The sequence below is a fragment of the Pan troglodytes genome, chromosome 11 (genome assembly GCF_028858775.2).
Source record: "Pan troglodytes isolate AG18354 chromosome 11, NHGRI_mPanTro3-v2.0_pri, whole genome shotgun sequence".
In the NCBI taxonomy this organism is placed as follows: domain Eukaryota; kingdom Metazoa; phylum Chordata; class Mammalia; order Primates; family Hominidae; genus Pan; species Pan troglodytes.
In genome coordinates, this window is record NC_072409.2 from 23788064 (window position 1) to 23812884 (window position 24821).

The following is a 24821-nucleotide window of genomic DNA, read 5'->3' on the forward strand; positions in this document are numbered from 1 at the left end:
CAGGAGAATCACTTGAACCCAGGAGGCAGAGGTTGCAATGAGCTGAGATCTCGCCACTGCACTCCAGCCTGGGTAACAGAGCGAGACTCCGTGAAAGAAAGAAAGGAAGGGAAGGGGGAAGGGGGAAGGGAAGAAAGAAAAAAGAGAGAGAGGAAGGAGAAAACAGCTTTTTGGATACCTTCTGAAATAATTCCAAATTTACAGAAATGTCACAAGAATAATACAGAGAACTCCCATTTACCTTTTACCCAGAGTCACCAATTGTTTAATCTACATTTTCCCCATTTGCACCATTTCAGCTCACTGCAACCTCCGCCTCCTGAGTTCAAGTGATTGAACTCAGTTCAATCCTGCCTCAGCCTCCCGAGTAGCTGGGATTACAAGTGCCTGCCACCAGGCCTGGCTAATTTTTGTATTTTTAGTAGAGATGGGGTTTCACCATGTTGGCCAGGCTGGTCTCGAACTCCTGACCTCAGGCGATCCGTCCTCCTCGACCTCCCAAAGTGCGGGATTACAGGCGTGAGCCACTGTGCCAGGCCAAGGTATATCTTTATTAACAGCATGAGAACGGATTAATGCGGTGTATCTTTAGGGTTAATTTTTCAGCATGGACTTTTGAGCCAAATGGAAAAGATATATACAGTTTTGTTAGATGCTACCAAGTTCTGTTCTGTAAGAGTATATGATATCTGAGATACCTGTTTCCTCATGCCCTCAGCAACTGTTTAGGCTCTCCCAATCCTACAGGTGAGAAACGGTATCTCATTTTGGTTTTAACCTGCATTTCCCTTACCATGAGTGAAGACTAACATCTATTCATATGTTTAAGGGTCATTTTTATATGTTTTTATTAATGATCTGTTTATGTCTTCCACTCTTTTTTCTTTTTCCTGTTTCCTGTTAATTTTTGCGTGCTCTTTATATACTAGAAATACTAGCTCCTCAAAGTCAAGTTTATTAATGTTTCATTGAATCTGGACTTTGGGTTGTCGTTAGCCTTTCCCTACATCCAGTTTATAGAGGAATTCACCCACACTTCTTCGTTTGCTTGTATAGCATTATACATCAGAAATATAACCTATTCCATTTGGCATTTATTATTATGTATTTAGGAAGTATGGATCTAACTTTACACTTTCTCCAAATGATTATATAGTCATTTCAGCATATTTATTAAGGAGAATATCTTTGGTCCAATCATCCATCTGAGATGACACCTTTATTATCATATACTAAATTTTCATATATATTTGTGTCTCTTTCTGAACTTTCTATTCTACTCCACTGGGGAGTCTGCCTGTTTTTTTGTTTGTTTGTTTGTTTTTTGAGACGGAGTCTCACTGTCGCCCAATGCCTGTTTTATTCTTGCTTGTTTTTTCATGTAAATGTTAGGATCAATTTGTCTAGCTTCAGAAAAAATCTTGATGTTATTTTCGTCATGATTGTGCTAAATTTACAAATTAGGGAAAATTATAAATCAGGAAGAACTGACACATCTATAACATTGATTCTTCCTAACCACCAACCAATGGCTTTTCATTTGTTCAAACCTACTTTGTTGGCTTTCAGGACTATTTTCAAGAGTTCTTTATATTAATTTTGCAAATTTCTTATTAACTTTACTCCTAGGTATTTTATCTTTTGTTGCTATTGTAAATGAAGTTTTCTCTCTCACTATTGTAGTTAGTTATTGCTTGCGTATAATAACACTATTGAGTTCAGTATGCTAATTGTATGCCTTGCTTCCCTTCTGAATTCTTTCATTGTTTGAGTAGTTTTGTTTTTGCTTTCCGATGGTTTACCAGTAATACTATTATGTAATCTGCAAGTAGAAATACTTTAACTTCTTCTTCTTCTAATTTTTATGTCTCCAATTTACCTTTTCTGATTGCAATGGTTAATGCCACCGCTACAATGTTAAAGTCAGTAGATATCTGTGCTTCGTTCCTGATTTTAAATAGCTCCAGTATTTGCAAATTAAGGAAAAAGTTGGGTTTAGGACAAAGGCATAGAGGTAGAGATAAAGAGAGAGAGAGAGAGTGCCATTTTATCATATTAATATAATATCCATCAATTCCCTCTTCTTTTTTCAGCATCTATAAAAAAAATCACAATTTCTTTACTCATATCGAATCAAACTTCCATTCCACAGATAAATTTCACCTGATCATGATTTATTATCTTCATACTGTGAGGTTGGATTCTGTTCACTGATATTTTATTAAGAATTTTTGTATCAGTATTGGTAGGTAACATTGCCTTGTAATTTTCTTTTGGATTATCCCTATCACATGTGGTTATCAATATACACTTGCTTCACAAAAAGAATTTGGAAGTTTTATTTTATATGCTCTAGAACAATTTATGTAGTACTGTAACTGGTCTTTAAAAGCTTGGTGAAACTCTCCTTGTGCAACCTTCTGGACCTGTTGCCTGTTTGGGGGAGGGTAGTTGCTTAATAAATTTCTTCTACAGAAATTGATAGTTTCTATCTTTAATGCAGTCAATTTAATAAACTATTTTCCCAGAAAACTATCTACTTCATAGTTTTTCAAAGTTTTTTACATAAAAGTATATTATGGACTCTAAAGATTTTTAAAATTTCTTTTGTTTCAACAATTTTCCCCCCTTATTCTTTCTAATTTTATATATTTGTGCTTTCTCCTTTTTTTCCTGATTAAGCTACATAGTATTTCTATTTTGTTAATTTTTTTCAAAAAAAGATTTTGATTAATTAGATCTGCTTTTTAATACTCTAGTAAATTCTGCTTTTAATCTTATACTTTCTTTTCCTTACTTTGTTGCTCTTTTTCCAGCTTTAAGAATTGGGAAATTATTTCATTCTTTTATTTTCTTGATACAAGTGTTTAAACACAGTGGTAGACAGAATAATGACCCCACTGCAAAAGATTAAAGTTGAAGATACAATTAAGGTTGCTAATCAGTGACCTTGAGATAATTCACAATTACCTGGGTGGGCCCCATCCAATCACATTGGGAGAATCTGCAGCCCACTCTGGGGCAGGTTTCTGCCACAACAGCACAGAGGCCAGGACAGGAGAGGAGGTGGCAGCAGTCAGGAATTCACCAACATCCCCTTCCTGGGGAGAGGGAACTAAATTGTCAAGTGACTTGCTTGGCCAATGAAAACATAACAGATAGGACACTAACAGGGGCTTAGAAATGTGTTTTCACAGTGGGGCTTGCTGTGTCTTCCTCTAGCAGCCCCAGAAGAAGAACACACCTGGCTAGCCTACTAACCCAAAAGGGGTAAGAGACATGTGAGGCAGAACCACTCCAGCCAACCTGATAGGCACAGTGGACATTACAGCATGGTGGACAAAGGAATGGACTGCTGGAGAGGGGCTCAGCATATGTCCTCCCTCCTCCCTGCCTTTGTGGTTCAGTCCAAACCCCACTGTCCCCAACATTCCCCGGTTCCCCCACTCTGTGACATCACAGACAGCCTCCTGTCCACTCTGCCAGCTGCAGGTGAATGAGGCTCATAGGTTAGACCTAAGGGTAAGAGGGGGTAATTTTTCTGTACTAAAACAGAAAATGTCCCCGCAACTCCTGGACACCTATTCACTTTGCTACAAGAAGCACCCCTTATTTGCCTTGACCCCACTGTTTCTCTGTCTCTGGGTCTCAGTCTCCCCCGCTGTGCTGAAAGACTCCTGAGGGCTCCCCTAGCTCCAGACGACTTCCTGTTTGACTTCATTGATCTTTCTTATTCTGATCAAGGTGCTGTGGGGTCCCTAGAGACCTGAAACTCACAGCCCACTGGGGACAGCCCAAGGGCCCTTTTCTTTGGCTCCTGCTTCCCTCTAGAGGCGGGCACTGGTAATGCAAGAAACACCACACCCGCCCCTACTCTGTCCCAGCCAGCATCTCAGTGATATTAAACGCCTACTGTGTACCGCATACCCTGCAAAGCACTTGACATCTTTATGTCACCAAATCCTTACAACGGCATTCTGCGGGTAGGTTTCACCATACCATTGCACAGACTGGAAAACTGAGGTTCAAGGAAGCTAAACGGCCCGAAATTACACAGCAAGGTGCAACAGGAATTAAGAACTGAAGTCCATCTAAGTAAAAAAGGAGTGTGCTCTTAACTGTTATGCTGTTCTGCCAGGCTTCAGATGGAGCCTTTCCATTTAAAAACCACTTACCATCAACTCTTGGAGGTCAAAGTGGTTCTGAACATCTCATTCTGGAATTGTATAGACAGAATAGAATCTGGCTTCAGATAAAACTACATTAAAATCCCAGCTGTTCCTCTTGGCTGCCACACCTGAGCAAGTCACCTTTCTTAGGCTCAATTCCCTCCATCTGGAAAATCAGACAAAGTCCTGCTTTGCAAGGTGGAGAGGAAAATGAAATGAGCTCAGCAATGTCAAAGGACCTGCCCAAATGCTCAATGAATGTCAGTGTTCTGTTTCTATTCCCATAACTTTCTGAGATTAAAGAAAAAAAAAAAGCCTGTTCATGGAAGGGAGAACAGGGTGAAGGATTGAGCGTACCATTGTCCAACAGTCAGACAATGTTCCTGTATTTATTCAATCAGTATGGAGAGCATACACGTTCTGCACACAGCCCCGTGTTGCATCCTGGGACCCGAAGGTGGGCTGGACCCACCCCTGCCTCCTCGAGAGGGAGGCTCTGTTGCTCTTGTCCACGGCAGTATCCCCAGCACCGCAGTCAGTGCTTGGCACCAGTAGGTCCTCAAAAAGTATATGCTGAACAAATTTTTTTAATCACTGATTTTTTGTAGGCAAATAGGCAGTGAAAATACAGTCCATTCAACAAATATTACTGAGCATCCACTGTGGTTTAGGCAGACACTGGAATGACAGTCAGGTCCAGGACACAGGGAAGCCCAGGGGACAAGGGAACCATAAAGGAAATGCCTCAATTCATCCCAGGTTTAAGAGATGCCTTCCTGGCTGGGTATGGTGGCTCACACCTGTAATCCCAGCAACTTGGGAGACAGAGGCGGGCAGATCACTTGAGATCGGGAATTCAAGACCAGCCTGACCAACATGGCGCAACTCTGTCTCTACTAAAAATACAAAAATTAGCTGGGTGTGATGGTGTGCACCTATAATCCCAGCTACTCAGGAGGCTGAGGCAAAAGAATCGCTTAAGCCCAAAGGGTGGAGGATGGTTGAAGTGAGCCAAGATCGCACCACTGCACTCCAGCCTGGGTGATACAGTGAGACTCTGTCTCAAAAAAAAAAAAAAAAAAAAAAGGAATGGCTTCTTGAAGGAAGTGACACCTGAGCTGTCTTCAAGTGTCATGAGGAGAGGACATGGAGGTGCAGGTTTCAGCTTGTGCAGAGGCACAGGGATGGAACAGTAAGAAACAGTCTGGAGCACAGCCAGCAGCTCCTATGGCCGAAGAGTAGTGACTGAGTTGGAATGAACGGACCTGGCAAAGTCGACAGGGGCAGATCCTCAGACAAGTTCGAGCAGCAGAACAGGGGAGCCACTGAGGGGTTAAGGCAGAGGAGGAGTGACCTAACAGGATTTGCACCAGGGGCAGATCTTCTGGTTGCAGATGAGCCTCCAGAGAGGCTAGTGAGAAAGCAGTGGTCAGGATCCAAAGGCAGGAGGCGCTAGTGGTGAGGGCAATGGCAATGGAGGGTGGCTGACAATGGAGATATTTATGGGATAGATTCAAAAGGCCTTGATGAATGTGAGCGGAGGGGAGGTAAGGGGTGCCCCATTTCTAGCTGCAGACACAAAATGAATAGTGGTACCTGTCCCCAAAATAGGAAACATGAGAGGAGGAAAAGCAAGTTTGGGATGGAGAGGGTGGAGAAGAGAGGTGGTCCCATCAGAAGGCAGCCAAAAGCAACCCTATAAGTCATCCATAAAGCCATCCATCAGCTTGGCAGGTGGATGAGGCAGGTGGTGTCTTACTGATTGTGACATTCTTTGCTGCTCCCTGGTGACAGCACCTGCTTGGACCCTGGACCAAAGTGAGATACATACAGGTTCATCCAACCATGCCCTAAAAGCTGTTAACCACCTGTCCTACACCCTGCACTGGGGACCCAACAGTGAACACAGGAGACTCCCTGCCTTCCTGGGTTTACTAATGGGAAAGTGAATACGTGCTCATAAATAAATTCTAGGCTACTTCTGAACATGACAAGGGGTGCAGAGAAGCATGAGGTGAGGAAGGGAAATAGAGAGTGCTGGGAGCAGGGAGGAGGCTTAAACAGAGGGAATAAACAGAGAGAATTAAATAGAGTAAATAGGCCAGAGAAGGCCTCACTAGAAAAAGTGTTCATGGCCAGGCATGGTGGCTCATGCCTGTAATCCTTGCAACTTGGGAGGCTGAGGCAGGCAGATTTCCTGAGGTCAGGAGTTTGAGACCAGCCTGGCCAACATGGTGAAACCCCGTCTCTACTAAAAACACAAAAATTAGCCGGGCATGGTGGTGCGCACCTGTAATCCCAGCTACTCAGGAGGCTAAGGAATAAGAATAAGGAATAAGAATCGCCTGAACCCCAAAGGCGAGAGCTGAGATCGCCCCACTGCCCTCCAGCCTGGGCAATAGAGTGATACTCCATTCAAAAAAAAAAAAGATAAAGTGTTCTTTAAGCAAAGGCTTGAAACAAGTGAGAGAATGAGTCTTGTGGATTTCTAGGGGAAGAGCGTTCCAGCAGAAATGCAAACAGTGGTGTGTTTGGTGTGGCGGGAAAGGGGTGAAGGGTAAAGTAGCAGGAGACAGTGAGGGACAAGTGGATAAATGGTTAGATTATGAGTTTTTTCAAGACAGGCCCAGGGAAAGACTTTTCTTTTATTCAACATGATACTGGAAGCCACTGGGAGGTTCTGGGCAGAGGTGTGACATGATCTAATGTCTGTAGGAGGAGGATTCATCTGTGTTGGTGCTTAATGCTGATGCTTAGGAGCCGTTGCAATAATCCAAGTAGGAGATGCTGGTGACTGAGGCTGGAGAGGAGCACTGGACGGGTGGGAAGTCACTACCCAAGGATGAGGCCATGGAGTGAACCCAGTGTGCTGTGATCGACACACGACCACCGATGATGGAAATTTCCAGAGTGGGGCTTTGGCCACAGAGAAAGGGGAGCAACAGCAGAAGGCCAGAGCCTGGAAAAGAGAAAGGAGGTTGGGAATAAGATAGACTTACAACCTTCGGTCATCAGAGCTGGGAGAATCCTTGGAAAGATAGATGACGCAGCCCACTGACTTCCTGTTGCAGATGCGGGGGGCCTCAGTATGGGCTAGCCCAAAGCCACACAGCAAGTTAGTGGCAGTGCCAGGACTGGGACCAGCAAAGCTGGGCTTCATCATCATGCTCCTGTGGGACCTGGGCCCAGCTGGAATAATGGAGCCAACAAACCATATGGGAAGACAATGAGCACAGAAAGTACTTTGGGGCACCTCCCATCAGAGCGGCCAGTTTACAGACAATTAAACACTCATTACTCCAAGGTGGTATTACTGTTCCCATTTTCCAGATAAGAAAGGGAGGCCAGTGGCTGGGCAAAGTGACTCATGCCTGTAATTCCAGCACTTTGGGAGGCTGAGGCAGAAGGATCTCTTGAGGCCAAGAGTTTAAGACCAGCCTGGGCAGAATAGCAAGATCCAGTCTCTACAAAAAGTTAAAGAAAAAAAAAATTAGCCAGATACGGTGTCACACACCTGTAGTCCCAGCTACTCAGGAAGCTGAGGCAGGAGGATCACTTGAGCCTAGGAGTTTGAGGCTGCAGTGAGCTATGATTATGCCACTTCACTCCTGCCTGGGCTACACAGCAAGACCCTGTCTCAAAAAATAAATAAATAAAATAAAATAAAGTGAGGCACAAAGAGATTACAGAACCAACCCAAGAGCACACATACACCTAGAGAGAAGGCAAATCTGACCTTTAAACACAAGCTTGTCTGTGTGGGCTGCCGCATCTCCTGGGGTTCTGCTGCCATAGGACCTGGCAAAGCAGAGATTCACGTTTTCCAGCTACAGTCTTAAGTTCATCTAGAAAACAACCCTGCCCAGAGAACTGTGCTGGACCTCCAACATCTGTGGTTCAAGAAGGCAACGCTACAGGGAAAGACTGGCAGAGTGGAGGCTCCATGTCCTTTCCACAGGTAGGAGAAATGTGCACAGTTGAGGAAAGACTGACCCTCAGAGTGGTGGGCCCAGGCAGGTGGGCCTGGAACTGCTGGCCACAGGGAGCTACAGCAGGTCAGAGAGAGGGGAAGGGCCCACTATGACCCAGCGCTTAAATAACAATGGGTTTCTGGGATTGGAGCTGCAGAGCCAGGAGCCCCAGTGCCCTTTCCTCCTCCCACCGCCCACCAAAACATGGGGTCCAAGATCTTCTGTTGTTGCCGCAAGACCAGCGAGGGGTCTTCCACCACTGTTGGCTTCCACAATCCAAGAATGTTCGAACAGCATCATCCACGGTCCTTCAGTAGGTTCCAGACGTGGGTGTGTGATAGTGTCAGGAACACCTGAATGATTCTCTGCGCCTCGGCCTCCCCGGCCACCTCCTGCTGGGACATAGTCAGACTTCTTTCAGCCTTCTGGGAGTGTGGAAAGGGCGTAGTTACTCAAGCCTGGAACAACACAGCCTAAAGACTCTATCAGTTATTAGAGATTAGTTATTAGGTGGTAGATATTTGTTGAAATCACTGGCTTTAGTCCTCCATGGCCGTTTGTTGATTTATTTAATTTCTCACTGAGTTTGTGGTACTTTATTAGATGGTAGTTTAAACTCTGCCTCTGCTGCTTACTGAGTTTGGGCATGTCGCCGACCCTCCCTCTCTAAGCCTCAGCATCCTTCTCTCCAAAATGAGGATAACGATAATATATTGCCCACTGTGCAGGCTGTTAGGAGGATGAAGGCAGGCACCGTGTGTAAGTGAATGCATATGGCCCCACACAAAGAAGACATTCAACAAGGCCGGGCACAGTGGCTCACGCCTGTAATCCCAGCACTTTGGGAGACTGAGGCGGGCAGATCACGAGGTCAGGAGATCGAGACCATCCTGGCTAACACGGTGAAACCCCGTCTCTACTAAAAATACAAAAAATTAGCGGGGCATGGTGGTGGGCGCCTGTAGTCCCAGCTACTCAGGAGGCTGAGGCAGGAGAATGGAGTGAACCGAGGAGGCGGAGCTTGCAGTGAGCCGAGATCGCGCCACTGCACTCCAGCCTGAGCGACAGAGCGAGACTCCACCTCAAAACAAAAAAAAGACATTCAACAAATGATATCTGTGGATGTGTATAAGGATCAGCTGGGCCACGCTGAGGTAATGAGTAAACTCTAAAATCTCCATTGCTTCACCCAGCTCGAGATCATTCTTAGCTCATACAAGCAAACTTTTATTTTTAAAGCGATTAATGATTTGAGGAGTCTCTGAGTGGAGTATGGCCAAGATAGGTTATACGCGCATCACTCAAAGCCTTTACCCAGGATAAGTTTATTCCTCTGTTCTTTCAGATCTGAACACAAATTCTCTCCACAGTGCTGTACCAAAAAGACATCCACGCCTCCCCTATGACAACCGCATGATGCTCAAGGCGTGCACCCTTAGGAGGCCATGAGCATTCTAGCCGGCGGCACCCACGTGGTCCCTGCAGCTGCACAGCTGCTGGGCTTCCATGAGGAAGAGGGCAGTGGACAGGAGTCATGAAGACTGATTCAGAAACTCCCCTGCAGGAGGAGAAGACGTCTGAGCCATCCCTGTGCCACCACCAAGAGTCACTCCAGCTTCTGAAAAAGCCACCGTGGGGGGGAGCCGCCTCCAATTAAAGTCCTTGGTCACATCAGAGGAAGTGTCTCTCCTCCTTCCCCCTTTGCCAGCCCTACCTCTGAGATTCCCAAAAACATGGAGCAATTAGACCCTGGCACCTCTTGGAAAGAAATGTGGTTTTGTCATTTTAACGCATTAACACATTTGTTTCAGTCACTCCTAACCAACCTAACAGGGAAGTGCTATATTAGGAGAGGCCAGTTTGTATAACAGGCCACTGTCATAAATGTCCAGAGCTCCAGGGCACAATTCTGCTCGCCTACTGTGCGACTCCATTTGATGCTCAGGGCCATAGGGAACAGCAGGGCATGTTGTGAAAAACTCTACAAACAGCAGCCCTAGAGTTATGCAATGCATAGCCAGTGCAGATACGCAGCACCGCTTGTGCTGAAACACGGAGTATGCAACTGTGAGTAATATGCAGAAGACCCCACATGGTTTCCACATTAGCCAGGGAGCCAGGCACGGAAGTGTATCACTCTGACATAATAGGGCAAAAACTTGGAAAGCAAAATGACAAAGGAGCATTTTGCAACTGACTCGGGGATTCATGGAAGGCTTCCTGGAGGCGATGGTGCTTGAAGGGAAGTTAGCTAAAAGGAGAAGGGATGATATTCCAGAAGGAGGGAATACAATCAGCAAAGTTGGAAAATAGGGACACGACCTGGGAGGGCATGAGGGTAGCAAAGTACCAAGTCTGGAAAGACTCAAGTGAAAACCTGAGCCAGGGTTTGGTGGGAGGTGAAGTGGGCAGAGCATCAAGAGCTTTGTATCCAGGGAAAGGGAGCTGAACTCTATCTTGAAAATAATGGGAAGCCACAGGTGAGTTTTAAGCAACAAAGTGACACAGCCTGATTTCCAACTTTTGTACTATGAACAGTGCCTTAGTCTGTTCAGACTACTAAAAGAAGATACCATAACCAGGTGACTTACAAACAACAGAAGTTTATTTCTCACAGTTTTGGAGGCTGGGAAGTCCAAGATCAAGGCTCCAGCAGCATCAGTGTCTGGTGAGGGCCTGTTCCTCATAGAGGGCGCTTCTCGCTGTGTTCTCACATAGCAGAAGGGGCGAGGGGTCTCTCTCAGGCTCTTTCATAAGGGCACTAATCTCAATCGTGAGGGCTCTGCTCTCATGACCTAATCCTCCTAAACCTCCCAAAGACCCCAATTCTTATACCATCACCTTGGGAGTTAAGATTTCAACACATGAATTTGGGGGAACATTAACATTCAGACCATAACAAACAAGGCGAGTTGGAAGACAACACTTTTTTTGTTTGTTTGTCTGTTTGTTTGAGACGGAGTCTTGCTCTGTCACCCAGCCTGGAGGGCAGTGGCATGATCTTGGCTGGCTGCAACCTCCACCTCCCAGATTCAAGGATTCTCCTGCCTCAGCCTCCCAAGTAGCTACAGGAACGTGCCACCACACCCAGCTAATTTTTTTTTTTAAATTTTTTTTTGAGACGGAGTTTCTCTTTCGTTGCCCAGGCTGGAGTGCAATGGCACACTTTCGGCTCACAGCAACCTCTGCCTCCCGCGTTCAAGCAATTCTCCTGCCTCAGCCTCCTGAGTAGCTGGGATTACAGGCACCCTCCACCATGCCTGGCTAATTTTGTATTTTTAGTAGAGACAGGGTTTCTCCATGTTGATCAGGCTGTTCTCGAACTCCTGACCTCAGGTGATCTGCCCGCCTCAGCCTCCCAAAACGCTGGGATTACAGGCGTGAGCCACCGCGCCCGGCCTAATTTTTGTATTTTTAGTAGAGACGGGGTTTTGCCATTTTGTTCAGGCTGGTCTTAAACTCCTGACCTCAGGTGATCCGCCCATCTCGACCTCCCAAAGTCCTGGGATTACAGGCGTGAGCCACTACACCCGGCCAGAAGACAACTTATTAATTAGCACTCCTTATGCCTTCCCCACCTCAGAAAAGAGAAGAATAAAGGAATATGATGTCTATGCCATGGCATTGTGGAGTAAAATTCATACCTTCAATGAAAAGCCCATCCTGGCTATAATGTGAAGGATGGATTTTGTTTTGTTTTGTTTTGTTTTTTGAGACAGAGTCTCCTCTGTCTTCCAGGCTGGAGTGCAGTGGTGCGATCTCAGCTCACTGCAACCTCCACCTCTCGGGTTCAAGCGATTCTCCTGCCTCAGCCTCCCAAGTAGCTAGGACTTACAGGCGCATGCCACCACGATTTGAGTGTAATAGTAATCACAATAGACAGCCTGGTTCCTTGCTTACTCTGTGCCAGATCCTCTTCCAAGTGCTTCATCAATATCAACCCAATCAGCATAATAACCCAACAAGGTTAGAACTGTTACTACCTGATTTTACAGATTAGGGAACTGAGACACAGGTTAAATAAATCTTTTAAGGTTTACACTAACTCACATTAAGTGCCAGAGCTAAGACTTGAACTCAAGAAACCCAACTGCAGAGTCCACACTCTTAACAACTTGGTTATGCGGCCCCTCGATAATGGTAGAATGACATTCAGTTATTACTCTGGACCCCAAATTGACTGTTCATCGCCTGCTCTTCAAAAATGGAGCTGGCCCTTTAAATATTTTTCTTTTGGTAGTTGGTGCAATGCTAGGCTCTGTCAGGAGGGGGAGCTAGAGACACGGGAGGAGGAAGAGGCCTTCCTTCCTGGTTGTGCTGGGCTCATCTTAACAGCACAGAGCTCACAGCTTCTCCAACATCACCCTCCCGCAGTGCAGGCAACTTTTCCAGAACAGAAATCCTGCAGAGGATGGTGGTCAGTAGCACTTTGCAACTAGCAGCTTCTCCTAGTGTCCCCCACAAATAGGTGTGCCTCTAATCAGACACTGTTCCATGACAGCTTTCCCTGGCACCCAAGGGCAGTCTTCTAGAACATTCTCCCAGACTTCTCTGCCACTGTGAGTCACAGCCATGCCCTTCCCAGCAACATCTGGATCTCAGCTGGGGATAGAGCCTGGGGGTGTTCTTTCTTAGTTCTAGGGGTGCTGGCTGCTCCTTATGTCCATTATTCCTATATTCTTTAAAGCTCTCCTGACTTCTTACCACTCCTTCATTACTCCAATCCCCTGTTCTAGTTAGTATTTATATTAATCTTCTCATATTCAAATTGTTATGTGGTTTCTGTCTCCCAAGTGGATTATGACTAATGCAGAAATCAAATTAAGAGGCTGGGCTTATGTCTGTGGCCCCAGAAATACAGGAGGCAGAGGCAGGAGGATCACTTGAGGCCAGGAGTTTGAGATCAGCCTGGGCAACACAGCAAGACCCCATCTCTACCAAAACAAAACAAAACAAATTAAGCGACTGCATAGGCAATCAGGACAGACAGTGATACAGGCCTAAAGTAGGGCAGCAGCAGTCAGGATGAAGAAGAGGACCTTGAGTCATATTTATCAGGCAAAGCTGGCCAATTCTAACTCAGAACCATACAGGAAAGAAGATTCTAGGGAATGAGGTCCTTGTGGTATTGAGGCCAAGTTGACAACAACAGCAGATCACTTAATTTTGGGCTATTCCAAGCTGGAGGGGCCTATGGGACATCCAGATGACCATATTAAGAAGGTTGGCAATATTTAGCAGGAAAAGGTAAAAGAACTATAGCTGGAAGGAAGCAGAGAGGCCTACCACATGTGTGTGGAGTTGTCAGCTCACTGCATCGTGGCACCTCTTCCCCATGGGATGAGACCCCACTGGCATCTGTTGGGGGAAGATACAGTTCACTTTCCCGGACCTCATGTCCAGAGTCCTCTTCCACTGCCCATTCTCATACTGTATCCCCTGGACCCACCCTCTTACCCAGATTCCCCTTGTCCTATGCATTCCTCACCTCCTCCCATGCGAAGGTCCCACTTTCCTTCCCCAGCAAACCCCATATTCCTTATTTCTTGGACTGCTTTCTGCAACAACTGTAGCAGGTGCTTTACACAAAAAAGATGCTCCTTAAATGTCACTTCCTGCTTTGATAATTTAGAAACTCCTTCACAGAAGGGATGCAAAGAAACCTCCATCCTGTGACTTTTTTAAAGGGCTCTCAGCCACAGGGTGACATCTTTCTTTGAAGGATTTTCAAATAGTAACAATAAAAATAATCATGGAAACCACAGCTGGATTTACTTCTGATCATGGTAAACTAGCTTGTATCAGACCAACCCTCCTGCTGACAGCAGTTTAAAAGCAATTGTTCTTTTCTCTTAAATGTGTTTGAATGCATCAGAGAGATATCAACATAGTCAGGACATGAGGGGCCAAGATGCTGAAGAGAAAAGTAGAGAGAGGAGATGAGCACCGAAGCCTTCTTATCCCCTTGAGGCACCTGCCGAGTCCTAAGCAGAGTCCAAGTAGCTGAAAAGTTGAGTAGAGCTTTCAGAAGTCTCACAGCGGCCAGGCGCGGGGGCTCATGCCTGTAATCCCAGCACTTTGGGAGGCCGAGACAGGTGGATCACGAGGTCAGGAGATCAAGACCATCCTGGCTAACACAGTGAAACCCCATCTCTACTAAAAATACAAAAAATTAGCGGGGCATGGTGGTGGGTGCCTGTAGTCCCAGCTACTGGGGAGGCTGAGGCAGGAGAATGGCATGGACCTGGGAGGTGGAGCTTGCAGTGAGCCAAGATCGTGCCACTGCACTCCAGCCTGGGAGACAGAGCGAGTCTCTGTCTCAAAAAAAAAAAAAAAAAAAATAGGTCTCACAGCTTGGGGTAACAAAAATTGGAGGTTTAGGACTCACCATGAAAGAGGAGTCCTGGTTTTATACACACACACACAGACACACACACACACACACACACACACACACACACACACACACACAGGTTTTCAGCTAAAACCCCTGTAGGGCTACAACCTGAAAGTAAGGTTTAATCACAACTAGACTAGCTCTCACAAAGCCCAGGGTCAAGTTTATCTCAAGCCTACATTTCCCAGAAGCAAAAGTAAATCCTGCCTGAGGGAAGATCCAGAGCCTTGTATATCTCTTCAATATTTCATTTTTCAAAATGTCTAGCATTTAATGAAAAATTACCATGAATATCAAAAAATAAGACCAACTGACTGAAAAGCAAAAGGAAAAAAAAAGAACCAGATATTAGAGTTTGCAGACATGAACTTTAAAAGCAGTACAATTAAATATTGAGGAGAATAGATGACAAGATTGGTAATTTCATTTGAGAACTGGAAACTATTTTTAAAAAAAACAAAATTATAGAACTGAACATTATGATGGATGAAATTAAAAACTCAGGCTGGGCATGGTGGCTCATATCTGTAATCCCAGTGCTTCAGGAGGCAGAGGCAGGAGGATTACTTGAGGCCAGAAGTTCGAGACCAGCCTGGGCAACACAGCAAAACCCTGTCTCTACAAAACATTTAAAAACTGGCCAGGCATGGTGGCACCTGCCTATAGTCCTAGCTACTTGGGAGTCTTAGGTCCCAGGAGTTTAAGGTTGCAGTGAGCTGTGATTGTGCTACTGCACTCCAGCCTGGGCAACAGAGCAAGACCCTGCCTCTTAAAAAAAAAAAAAAAAAAGATAAAAAAATTAGAAACTGGATTGATTTTTAAATGAAACATAGGGTTAACAAAAAAACTCCATTGATAGGATTAAACACAAATGAGGGCAAGATTAATGGAGAAGACGAGTCAGTAGAAAATATCCAGGCTGAATCACAAAGAGCCAAAAGAATGGAAAAATACCAAGAAGGGTCTTAGAGATATAGTGAAAAGGTCTAACACTTATCATTAGAGTCCTGAACAAGATGAGAGAGAAGAGCATGAATGCTGTGATGAAAGATATTATGTCACAGTTTCAAGATGTGCTATGAACAAGCACAAGCAGGAAAAATACTTTAAAAGCTACAGCTAGGCACACCAGAATATAACTGCTAAAACTCAATGCAAAGAGAAAATATTGAGAGCAGCAATGGGGCTGACAGATGACTTCTCAACAGAAGCAACAGAAACCAATGACATCTTCAAAAGGTTGAAAGAAAATAACTGCACTAACCTAGAATTCCTTACTTACCAAAAATATCTTTCAAAAATAAAAACAAAATACAGACTTCTCAGCAAACAAAAATTGAATTTGTCACCATAAGATCTGTACTGAAAGGAAAATACTAAAGGTATTTCTAAATATACTATACTAAATATGATACTATATTGAAGAAAAATTCTAAAGTTAGTTCCAGAAGCAGGATCCAAAATAGATGTATGGAAATACAGAAAGGAACAAAGGGCAATAAAATTGAAGTAACAAAGAGCAATAAAAAGTAACATGTGAATAAATCTAAATGAATATTGACTATAGAAAGCATTAATAAGAATGTCTGTTGTGGCTTAAAATACATAGAAAATTGAAATCCATGACAAGACTACCGTAACAGGTAGAAAGGTGAAAGAATTGTATAGTTGTTGGGGCCAGGCACGGTAGCTCTCACCTGTAATCCCAGCACTTTGGGAGGCTGAGGCAGGTGGATCACTTGAGGTCAGGAGATCGAGACGAGCCTGGACAACATAGTGAAACTCTGTCTCTACTAAAAATACAAAAATCATCAGGGTGTGGTGGTGCACACTTGTAATTCCAGCTACTCGGGAGGCTGAGGCAGGAGAATCACTTGAACCTGGGAGGCAGAGGTTGCAGTGAGCCAAGATCGTACCACTGCACTCTAGCCCGGGCCACAGAGGGAGACTCCATCTCCAAAAAAAAAAAAAAAAAAAAAAGAATTGTATAGTCGTTGGGTTATCCAGGAAATGATAGAAGTGATCATGTATAATACACTTCAATAAGTCAAGGATGCTTGTTAAATCTAGGGTAAGAACTGAAAGAAAAGTATACTTCATATGCTAATAAAGGAGAAATTACCCAAAACAAACAACCTTAATCCAAAAGAAGGAAAAAAGACAGAAAAAAGAAAAGAACACAGTAAGAGAAAAACCGATAGAAAGAATTATTAGTAAGATGGTACATTCAAACCCAAGTCTATCAGTAAACACATTAGATATAGTGTAGTAAATACTTTGAATTAGAAAAAAACTTAATTTCAAAAAAGCAAATCTTACATGCCTACAAGGGTGAAACCTTAAATGTAAGAATGTGAAGAGGTCAAAAGTAAAAGGATGAACAAAGATATACTATGCAATGACTAACCAAAAGAAAGCTAATTTCCTCTCAGTAAGCAAGGAATAGAGAAGAAACTTTCTCAACTTGTTAAAGGATATCTCATCTAGGCATGGTGGCTCACGCCTGAAATCTCAACACTCTGGAAGGCTGAGGTGGGAGGATCAACTCCAGGAGTTCAAGATCAGCCTGGGCAACATAATGAGACCCCATCTCTACAAAAAACTAAAAAATTATGGCTGGATGTGGTGGCCCAGGCCAGGCACAGTGGCTCACGCCTGTAATCTCAGCACTTTGGGAAGCCAAGGTGGGTGGATCACCTGAACTCAGGAGTTCAAGACCAAACTGAGCAACATCAACATGACAGAACCCTGTCTCTACCTTTTGGTAGCCAAGCATGGTGGTGCATGCCTGTGGTCCCAGCTACTCAGGAGGCTGAGGTGAGAGGATCACTTGAGCCTGGGAGGCAGAGGTTGCAGTGAGCCAAGATCCCACTACTCCACTCCAACCTGGGTGACAGAGTGAGATCCCATTTCAAAAACAAAAATAAATAAATGGCATATAGACCCAGCTACTCAGAAGGATTGCTTGAGCTCGGGAGATCAAGGCTGCAGTAAGCTGTGATTGTGCCACTGCACTCCAGCCTCCAGCCTGGATAACAGAGTGAGACCCTGTCTCAAAACAAAACAAAAAACCTACTAGGGCCGGGCACGATGGCTCACACCTGTAATCCCTAGCACTTTGGGAGGCTGAGGCGGGCGGATCACAAGGTCAAGTGATCAAGACCATCCTGGCCAACATGGTGAAACCCGATCTCTACTAAAAACACAAAAAAATTAGCTGGGCGTGGTGGCACACGCCTGTAGTCCTAGCTACTCGGGAGGCTGAGGCAGGAGAATTGCTTGAACTCAGGAAGTAGAGGTTGCAGTGAGGTGAGATCGGGCCACTGCACTCCAGCCTGGTGATGGAGCAAGACACTGTCTCAAAACAAAACAAAAAAAACCTACCAGAAAGTCCGGAGCTAACATTATATTTAATAGTGAATGCCAGGCATGGTGGCTCACGCCTGTAATCCCAGCACTTTGGGAGGCCAAGGAGGGCAGATCACCTAAGGTCAGGAGTTTGAGACCAGGCTGGCCAACATGGAGAAACCCCATCTCTACTAAAAAAAAATAAAAATAAAAAAATAAACATATAAAAATTAGTCAGGTATGGTGGTGCAGGCCTGTAATCCCAGCTATTCGGGAGGCTGAGGTAGGAAAATTGCTTGAACCCAGGAGGTGGAGGTTCCAGTGAGCTGAGATTGTACCACTATACTCCAGCCTGGGCAACAGACCAAGACTCTGTCTCAAACAAACAAACAAAAAATAGTGAGACACTAGAAACTCCCACTACAATCATAAACAAGGCAAGAATGTTCCCTCTTACCACTACTCTTCAACATCATACTGGAAGTCCAAGCCAATGAAATAGGACAAGAAAAGGAAATAAAAAGTATACAGATATACAGATGAGGAAGGAAGAAATAAAACTGTGTTTGTCTACAGGTGAGATGATTATCTCATCAACAAAAGAATCAACAAAGAAACTCCTAAAACTAATAAGAGATTATAGCAAGGTTGCAGGATACAATGTGAGTAGATAAAATTCAATCACTTTCCCATATACTAGCAATGAACAAATGAAATTTGAAACTAAATACACAATACTATTTTTATTAGCACCCCCAAAAATAAGATATTTAGGTATAAATCTTATAAATCTAACAAAATATGTACAAGATCTATAAGAAAAATTACCAAAAAAAAAACTGTAGGAAAAGGGAAAAACCCCTACAAAACTGATAAAAGAAATCAAAGAACAACTAAATAAATGAAGACAGATTCTATGTTTGTGGATAAAAATCAATATTGTGAAAATGTCAGTTCTTGCAACTTGATCTATGGATTTGATGCAATCTCAATCAAAATAAACAGTGAGTTAGTTTGTGGATATTGACAAACTGATTCTAAAGTTTACATGGAAAGGCATAAGACACACAATAGCCAAATCAACATTGGGAGAGAAGAACAAAGTTGGAGGACTCACACTATCCAATTTCAAGACTTACTATAAAGCTACAGTAATCAAGACAGTGTGTTATTGGGAAAGAACAGACACATAGATCAATGGAACAAATAGAGAGCCCAGAAAGAGACCCACATAAGTATAGTCAACTGATTCTTGAAAAAAAAAAAAAAAAAAGCAAAGGCAATACAATGGAGCAAAGAGAGTCTTTTCAACAGATGGTGCTGGAACAATATGCAAAAAATTAATCCAGATGGAGACCTTACAACCTTCAGAAAAACTAACTCAAAATGAATCACAGACCTAAGTGTAAAAACACTCAACTATAAGATAACATAGGATAACATAAACTAGGAGCCAACAGCAGCCAGCAGCTGCAGAAGAAACGCCCCCACTGACTGAGCCCTTACTGTGGACCAGGCTTTGTGCTTCACATCAATCACTCCCATTAATCCCCCTTATTATCACACTCCCCCCTTAATACATGAGGAAATTAGGTACAGAAAGTACAGAAAGAGTGAGCATCTGGCCCGAAGTCACCAGCTTGCTCTTTATCTCCTTGCTATATTATCTCTGGATGCTGAATTCCAGAGATTTGACTAAAATCTTTATTGACATAAATATACCCCATGGCACTGAAATAGCTGAGGTCTGAGGCAGACTGAATAATCTTAACGGTTAATGACCTGCTAGATCAACAAAAATATACATCAGGTATCTACAATATACGAGACAAAAAATTTTTTAAGTAACAATTTATTGAGCTTTCACTCAAGTTTGGTATTCAAAGTTGCAAGCACTTGACATTTTTTTACATCATTTAATCCTTACAACAACCTGCCAGGTACATGCTCTTATTCCCATCCTATAGATGAGGAATGAGACTTAATGAGAGGAAGAACATTGTTTTTAAGTGGAAGAACTTGGATTAGAATAAACAGAACTCTAGAATCCATGCAATGAGTTACCACCTTCACTCTCACTCGAAGACATCGCACTGCCTCCACCATGGCCACATCTATCACTAACACAGAGCCTTAAGACTTAGGAGCTGGCTGGGCATGGTAGTTCACACCTGTAATCCCAGCAGCATGGGAGGCCAAGGCAGGAGGATCACTTGAGGCCAGGAGTTCAAGACTAGGCTGGGTAACATAGCAAGACCTTATCTCTCTGAAAAAATTACATTTAAAAAAAATAAATAAAAATTAAATAAAATTTAAAAACTGATGAGCATTCCTGTGTGTAGTATGCGATCTTCACAGCAACCCCGTAAAGTAGGTGAGACAGAGATCATAGGGATTTTATAAATGAGGAAACTGAGGCACAGATGCCGAGAAATGTACATTGTGGGCATACCCTGAAAGCCCCACCCACCAGGTGAGACCATCAAAAATTCTAAAGAAAGGAAAAGTCAGGAAAAGAAACACACATCAAAGGCTCTCAAGCAGACCTTACAATTGAAAAACTGCTGCTTTGTCATTTAACAAACACATTTTTATTCTCTGTTAATTACTTACCGGGGTTCTAGGACTGACTGAGAAATACGGGCTTCTTTCTATTGGTCACATTCACAGCCAACATTTCCTCTGTGCCAGGTCAGAAAGACAGTGGTCACCTTCGTGAATAATTTCCTTGAGCAAAGCTGCTCTCAGCCTTGACCAAAGCAGCCTTTCCAGGGGCTGGTCTATACCCATGATCTCTCTTCTCTGGCACACAGAAAGTGAATGGTCAGACTCATCTCTTGAATGGCAAGCCACGTGTTTATTACATTTCTTGTTCACCAGACCCACTTTATTAAAAAGCGAAATGACAATCAGAAAGGTTAAGTGACTTAGCCAAGGTCACACAACTTGGAAGCAGCAGATCAGGAAGAAAAATCCAGGTCTGCTAGGTATGCCAGTCTTCTGTCCAAGGGTGTCCTAGGACCAGGTCATCTCAGCCATGTGGGGTTGCCAGATGTTTCTGCATGTGGATAAAGATAGATAGGCCAAGGGCTACGAGGGGGCAGAATAAGCTAGAAATTCCCAGAACTTTGGTCCTAGAAGGGCCCTTAAGAATCATCCAGGCCGGTTGTGGTGCCTCACGTCTGTAATCCCAGCACTTTGGGAGCCTGAGGCGGGTGGATCACCTGAGGTCAGGAGTTCAAGACCAGCTTGGCCAACATGGCGAAACCCCATCTCTACTAAAAACACAAAAAATTATCCAGGAGTAGTGGTGCACACCTGTAGTCCCAGCTACTTGGGAGGCTGAGGCATGAGAATCACTTGAACCTAGGCGGCGGGGGTTGCAGTGAGCCAAGATCGCGCCACTGCACTCCAGCCTGGGTGACAGTGCAAGACTCCATCTCAATTAAAAAAAAAAAAAAAAATCATCCAATCCACCCATTATATTGATGGGCAAACTGAGGACCAGGCAAAGAAAGCAACTTGCCAAAAATTACACAGCTTGAAGTGGCAGATCAGGTCCAGAACCCAGGTCCATAGCAATGTCATCATTCAAGTGAGTTTGGAAAGCAATTTGCAAAAGCTGCTGTGGGGATGGCAAAGCAATCAATCCACAGGATTTTTTTTTTTTCCTTAGCAGGTCCAGGTCATGCACAAAAAGTACAAGGTGTAGTCTCTGTCCTTAAGGAGTTTACAGTCTAGCTAGAAAAACTGGCATATACACAGGAAAACAGAATCAATACCATAAAACATCAGAACAAGCAGCAGCTGTATCAAGAATTTAAAGGAGGCAGAGAGCAGCAGGGTTGGCTGTGTGGGAAGGCTTCCTAAAGAAGGGCTTCAGAAAGCTGGACTTTGAAGCATGAATAGGAGTCCAACAAATGGAAAGGAATAGGTAAGTCAGTCCAGGAAAGAGCGTGAACTCATAAAGGGGTTTTGTGGGAGATGAAGCCAAAATCGCAGACAAAGGCTAGGTCTTGGGGGCTGGGGATCCTTTAGATGCGTTTGGTCTTGGGTCTATGAAACAATAGGTCTTCAAACTTGTTCAGGAGCAGATCACTTGGAAGCCTCTGAGCTCTTCAAAGAATTCCACAAGTGGCTGATCACGCTTCATTCCAGGACAATGTTCATGTCGGGAAACATAACCGTTGTTCTACATCTGTAATATAAAACCACAACCACAAGCGTGCATGCCTGTGAACAAAATAAGTCCTCAAGTCAAACAGGATCAATCTTTCTCAAATATTCCTATCAACAGTTATCTGCCCTTGATCTCTTTCTTCTGTCTCTGTCTTCTGCAGCCTGTGTACTGGTAGACAACACATACACATACCACTGCTTTTCACAAAATATGGGGGAGAAAAACTTAAAAATTGAGAGAATTCTGAAAACTTACTTTTTTTCTTTATATTGGAAAAAGGCAGTCTGATAATTTTAGGGGTTCAAGGCAATGCCACATAGAGCAGTATCCTCTCTGAGCCTCAGTTTCCCCATCTGGCATGAAGGGGTTGGAGATGGAAACATCATCTGAGGCCAAGTTTTGGACACATAATTTGCCCAGTCTGGTCATCTTCATGTCTCCTGGGTTCTCTGAACAATGAAAGCAATGGGGGTCCAGTCTTTCCATACGTGTCCACAGTTCTAAGCAGCAGAGAGAGTAGCTTTGGTGGGACTAGCTCTGTAACCATCAGCTTCTGCAAAGGCCAGGGGGTCAGCATGAGATGTCAAACAAGGATTTTTGTGCTGGGCCCTGAAGTGAGCACAACACCCCAGTGGCTGACATCACAGGCCCCTTTTGGAGTGCCCCCAGATGCTTCTCTCCTCACCTGGGGCTCCCCATTGGCCATCTTGGGCTCCTGAAGCCTTCCTGACTGCTCAGTCTTGAAGGAAGATGAGTACCTTCATCCCTAGGTCACCTCGCCAGGAACGGGCAGCACCCTGTGCCTAGGATGTAGGCTTCTATGAGCTGGCAGGGGCATGGAATTCTCGGAGAGTTCGTGTGTCGTGTCCCCATTGCCTGAGGGAGCTGGGAGGTCACTAGAAGCCGGATGTAGTAACCGCCAAACACTGCCAGCAGCTGGCGGGCCATTTCCTAGAAGAGGCAGGGAAGCAGATTGAATACCACAGGGGAGCCCCTTGAGGAAAAAGGGCTTAGGCACCAGGGGAAGGCCATGCTGCTTTCTTGCCCCTGGACCCAGCAGTGATGCTCACTAGGAAGAACCAGGCCAGGTCAGCACCTGGGACTCTCAGAAGATGCCAGCCTGGTCCAGAAGCCCAGTTCTGCAACTCATGGCCTGTGGGGCTCCTGCAGCCTCAGTGTCCTCGTTGCCAAGGTGGGTAACTAACTGCTGAATGGCAATAATAATACGCACAAAAAAAATATGCAACCTCGAAGCCCTAGAGAAATTACCTAATTTCTAATTATCTAATTTTTTAAGCCTAGCTGGCCAGTCATGGTTGTTCAAACCTGTAATCCCAGCACTTTGGTAGGCCGAGGTAGGAAGATCACTTGAGGTCAGGAGTTTGAGACCAGCCTGGGCAACAGAGCGAGACTCTGTCTCTACAAAAATAAAATTAAAATTAAAAATATATTTTAAAAATATAAAAAGAAAGTAAACCTAGCCAGCCACAAATACATTTTTTCCACTTTCAAATGTCTATGAGTCTGTAAAGTACATGAGATCAAAGTGACTCACTTGAAGAAAATTACTAGTTAAATGTGGAGGCGGGGAGAGGAATATTCCCATTATAGCAGAATTATTTAATTCATACAAGGTACCTGGTAGATTTCTTTACACAAGTACTCCTAACATATTAAAAGAAACTGCTTACATTGAAATATGATCACTGACAGTAAAAAAAAGAAAGAAAAACATAAAAAAGGGAAAAAAAGAGATTGCTTATAAAAATTAGGTTTATCACAAAAGGACATGTACTGTATGATTCCACTAATACGAGGCACCTAGAGTAATCAGTTCACAGGGAGAGAAAGTAAAATGGTGGTTTCTAGGGGTTGAGGGTGGGGAGGAAGGAGGGAAGGGGAAGTTAGTGTTTAATGAGCACAGAGCTTCAATTTGGGAAGAGGAAAACATTCTGCAGATGGCTGATGGTGATGGTTGCATAACGATGTGAATGTACCTCATGCTGCTGAACTATATACTTAAAATGGTTAAGATGGTACATTTTATATTATGTATATTTGCCACAATAAAAAAATTTTAAGTAAAAAAGGATTAAAAAATTGAATGTAATGTACTTTTTTTTCTTTTTTAAAGACACAGTACAGCCGGGTACAGTGGCTCATGCCTGTAATCCCAGCACTTTGAGAGGCCAAGGCAGGAGAGATTACTTGAGGTCAGGAGTTCAAGACCAGCCTGTCAACATGGTGAAACCCCGTCTCTACTGAAAACACAAAAAAAATTTAGCCAGGCGTGGTGGCACATGCCTGTAATCCCAGCTACTTGGGAGGTTGAGGCAGGAGAATCACTTGAACCCGGAGGCAGAGGTTGCAGTGAGCCAAGATGGCACCATTGCACTCCAGCCTGGGCAAAAAGAACAAAACTCCGTTTCAAAAAAAAAAAAAAAAAGACATGGGATCTTACTATGTTGCTCAGGCTGGTCTTGAACTCCTGGGCTCCTGCCTTGGCCTCCCTACAGTGTTGGGATTACAGGCGTGAGCCACGGCGCTAGGCCTTAATGCACATTCTTATTAACACAGTTGGTCTGTAAAGATCCATTCACTGGTCTAGAAGATGGGATCTCAGGGGAAATGCTTAACTTCCTTAAGCATGGGGTTGAAGCTCTTTCGCAATACTTGTGTCCACTCTGAATGTAATGAAATGAAGTGTGGGTTACACTAGGTATGTCTGTAGAGTTAGTAATTAAGGATAGGCTTTA

At 44.1% G+C, this 24821-nt stretch overlaps 2 protein-coding genes and 1 long non-coding RNA gene across 21 annotated transcripts in view; 1 reads left to right on the plus strand and 2 right to left on the minus strand.

Annotated features, from left to right (window-relative positions):
* Positions 1-6795: 6795 nt before the first annotated feature.
* Positions 6796-8238, minus strand: LOC107976759 (uncharacterized). The gene is made up of 2 exons (XR_001720977.3): positions 7906-8238; positions 6796-7128 (listed from the first exon to the last, which is right to left on the minus strand). It is a non-coding gene; the product is annotated as an uncharacterized LOC107976759 (long non-coding RNA).
* A 33-nt stretch (positions 8239-8271) lies between these two features.
* Positions 8272-9814, plus strand: TEX53 (testis expressed 53). Its single transcript, XM_024345846.3, has 2 exons — positions 8272-8453; positions 9486-9814. Exons 1-2 carry the CDS (start codon positions 8345-8347, stop codon positions 9587-9589), a joined length of 213 nt encoding a protein of 70 aa, XP_024201614.1. The 5' UTR covers positions 8272-8344; the 3' UTR covers positions 9590-9814.
* A 10639-nt stretch (positions 9815-20453) lies between these two features.
* Positions 20454-24821, minus strand: part of TMEM268 (transmembrane protein 268) — a 33756-nt gene continuing 29388 nt past the window's right edge. For 9 of the 19 annotated variants that reach the window (XM_063787552.1, XM_016961531.4, XM_063787551.1 and 6 more), the window contains one exon: positions 20454-23016. In XM_063787552.1, the coding sequence (XP_063643622.1) occupies positions 22837-23016 (180 nt within the window). In that variant the 3' untranslated portion in view covers positions 20454-22836. Of the gene's footprint in view, positions 23017-23391; positions 23485-24821 lie in introns of all 19 variants that reach the window. The other 10 variants (XR_010148587.1, XR_010148583.1, XR_010148586.1 and 7 more) reach the window with 7 other exon arrangements.

Excerpts from the sequence above, each read along its gene's own strand:
- TEX53 (XM_024345846.3), top strand. The coding sequence starts at position 8,345 with ATGGGGTCCAAGATCTTCTGTTGTTGCCGCAAGACCAGCGAGGGGTCT. Across the intron at positions 8,454-9,485 it reads GCATCATCCACGGTCCTTCA|ATCTGAACACAAATTCTCTC; the intron begins GTAGGTTCCAGA and ends CTGTTCTTTCAG.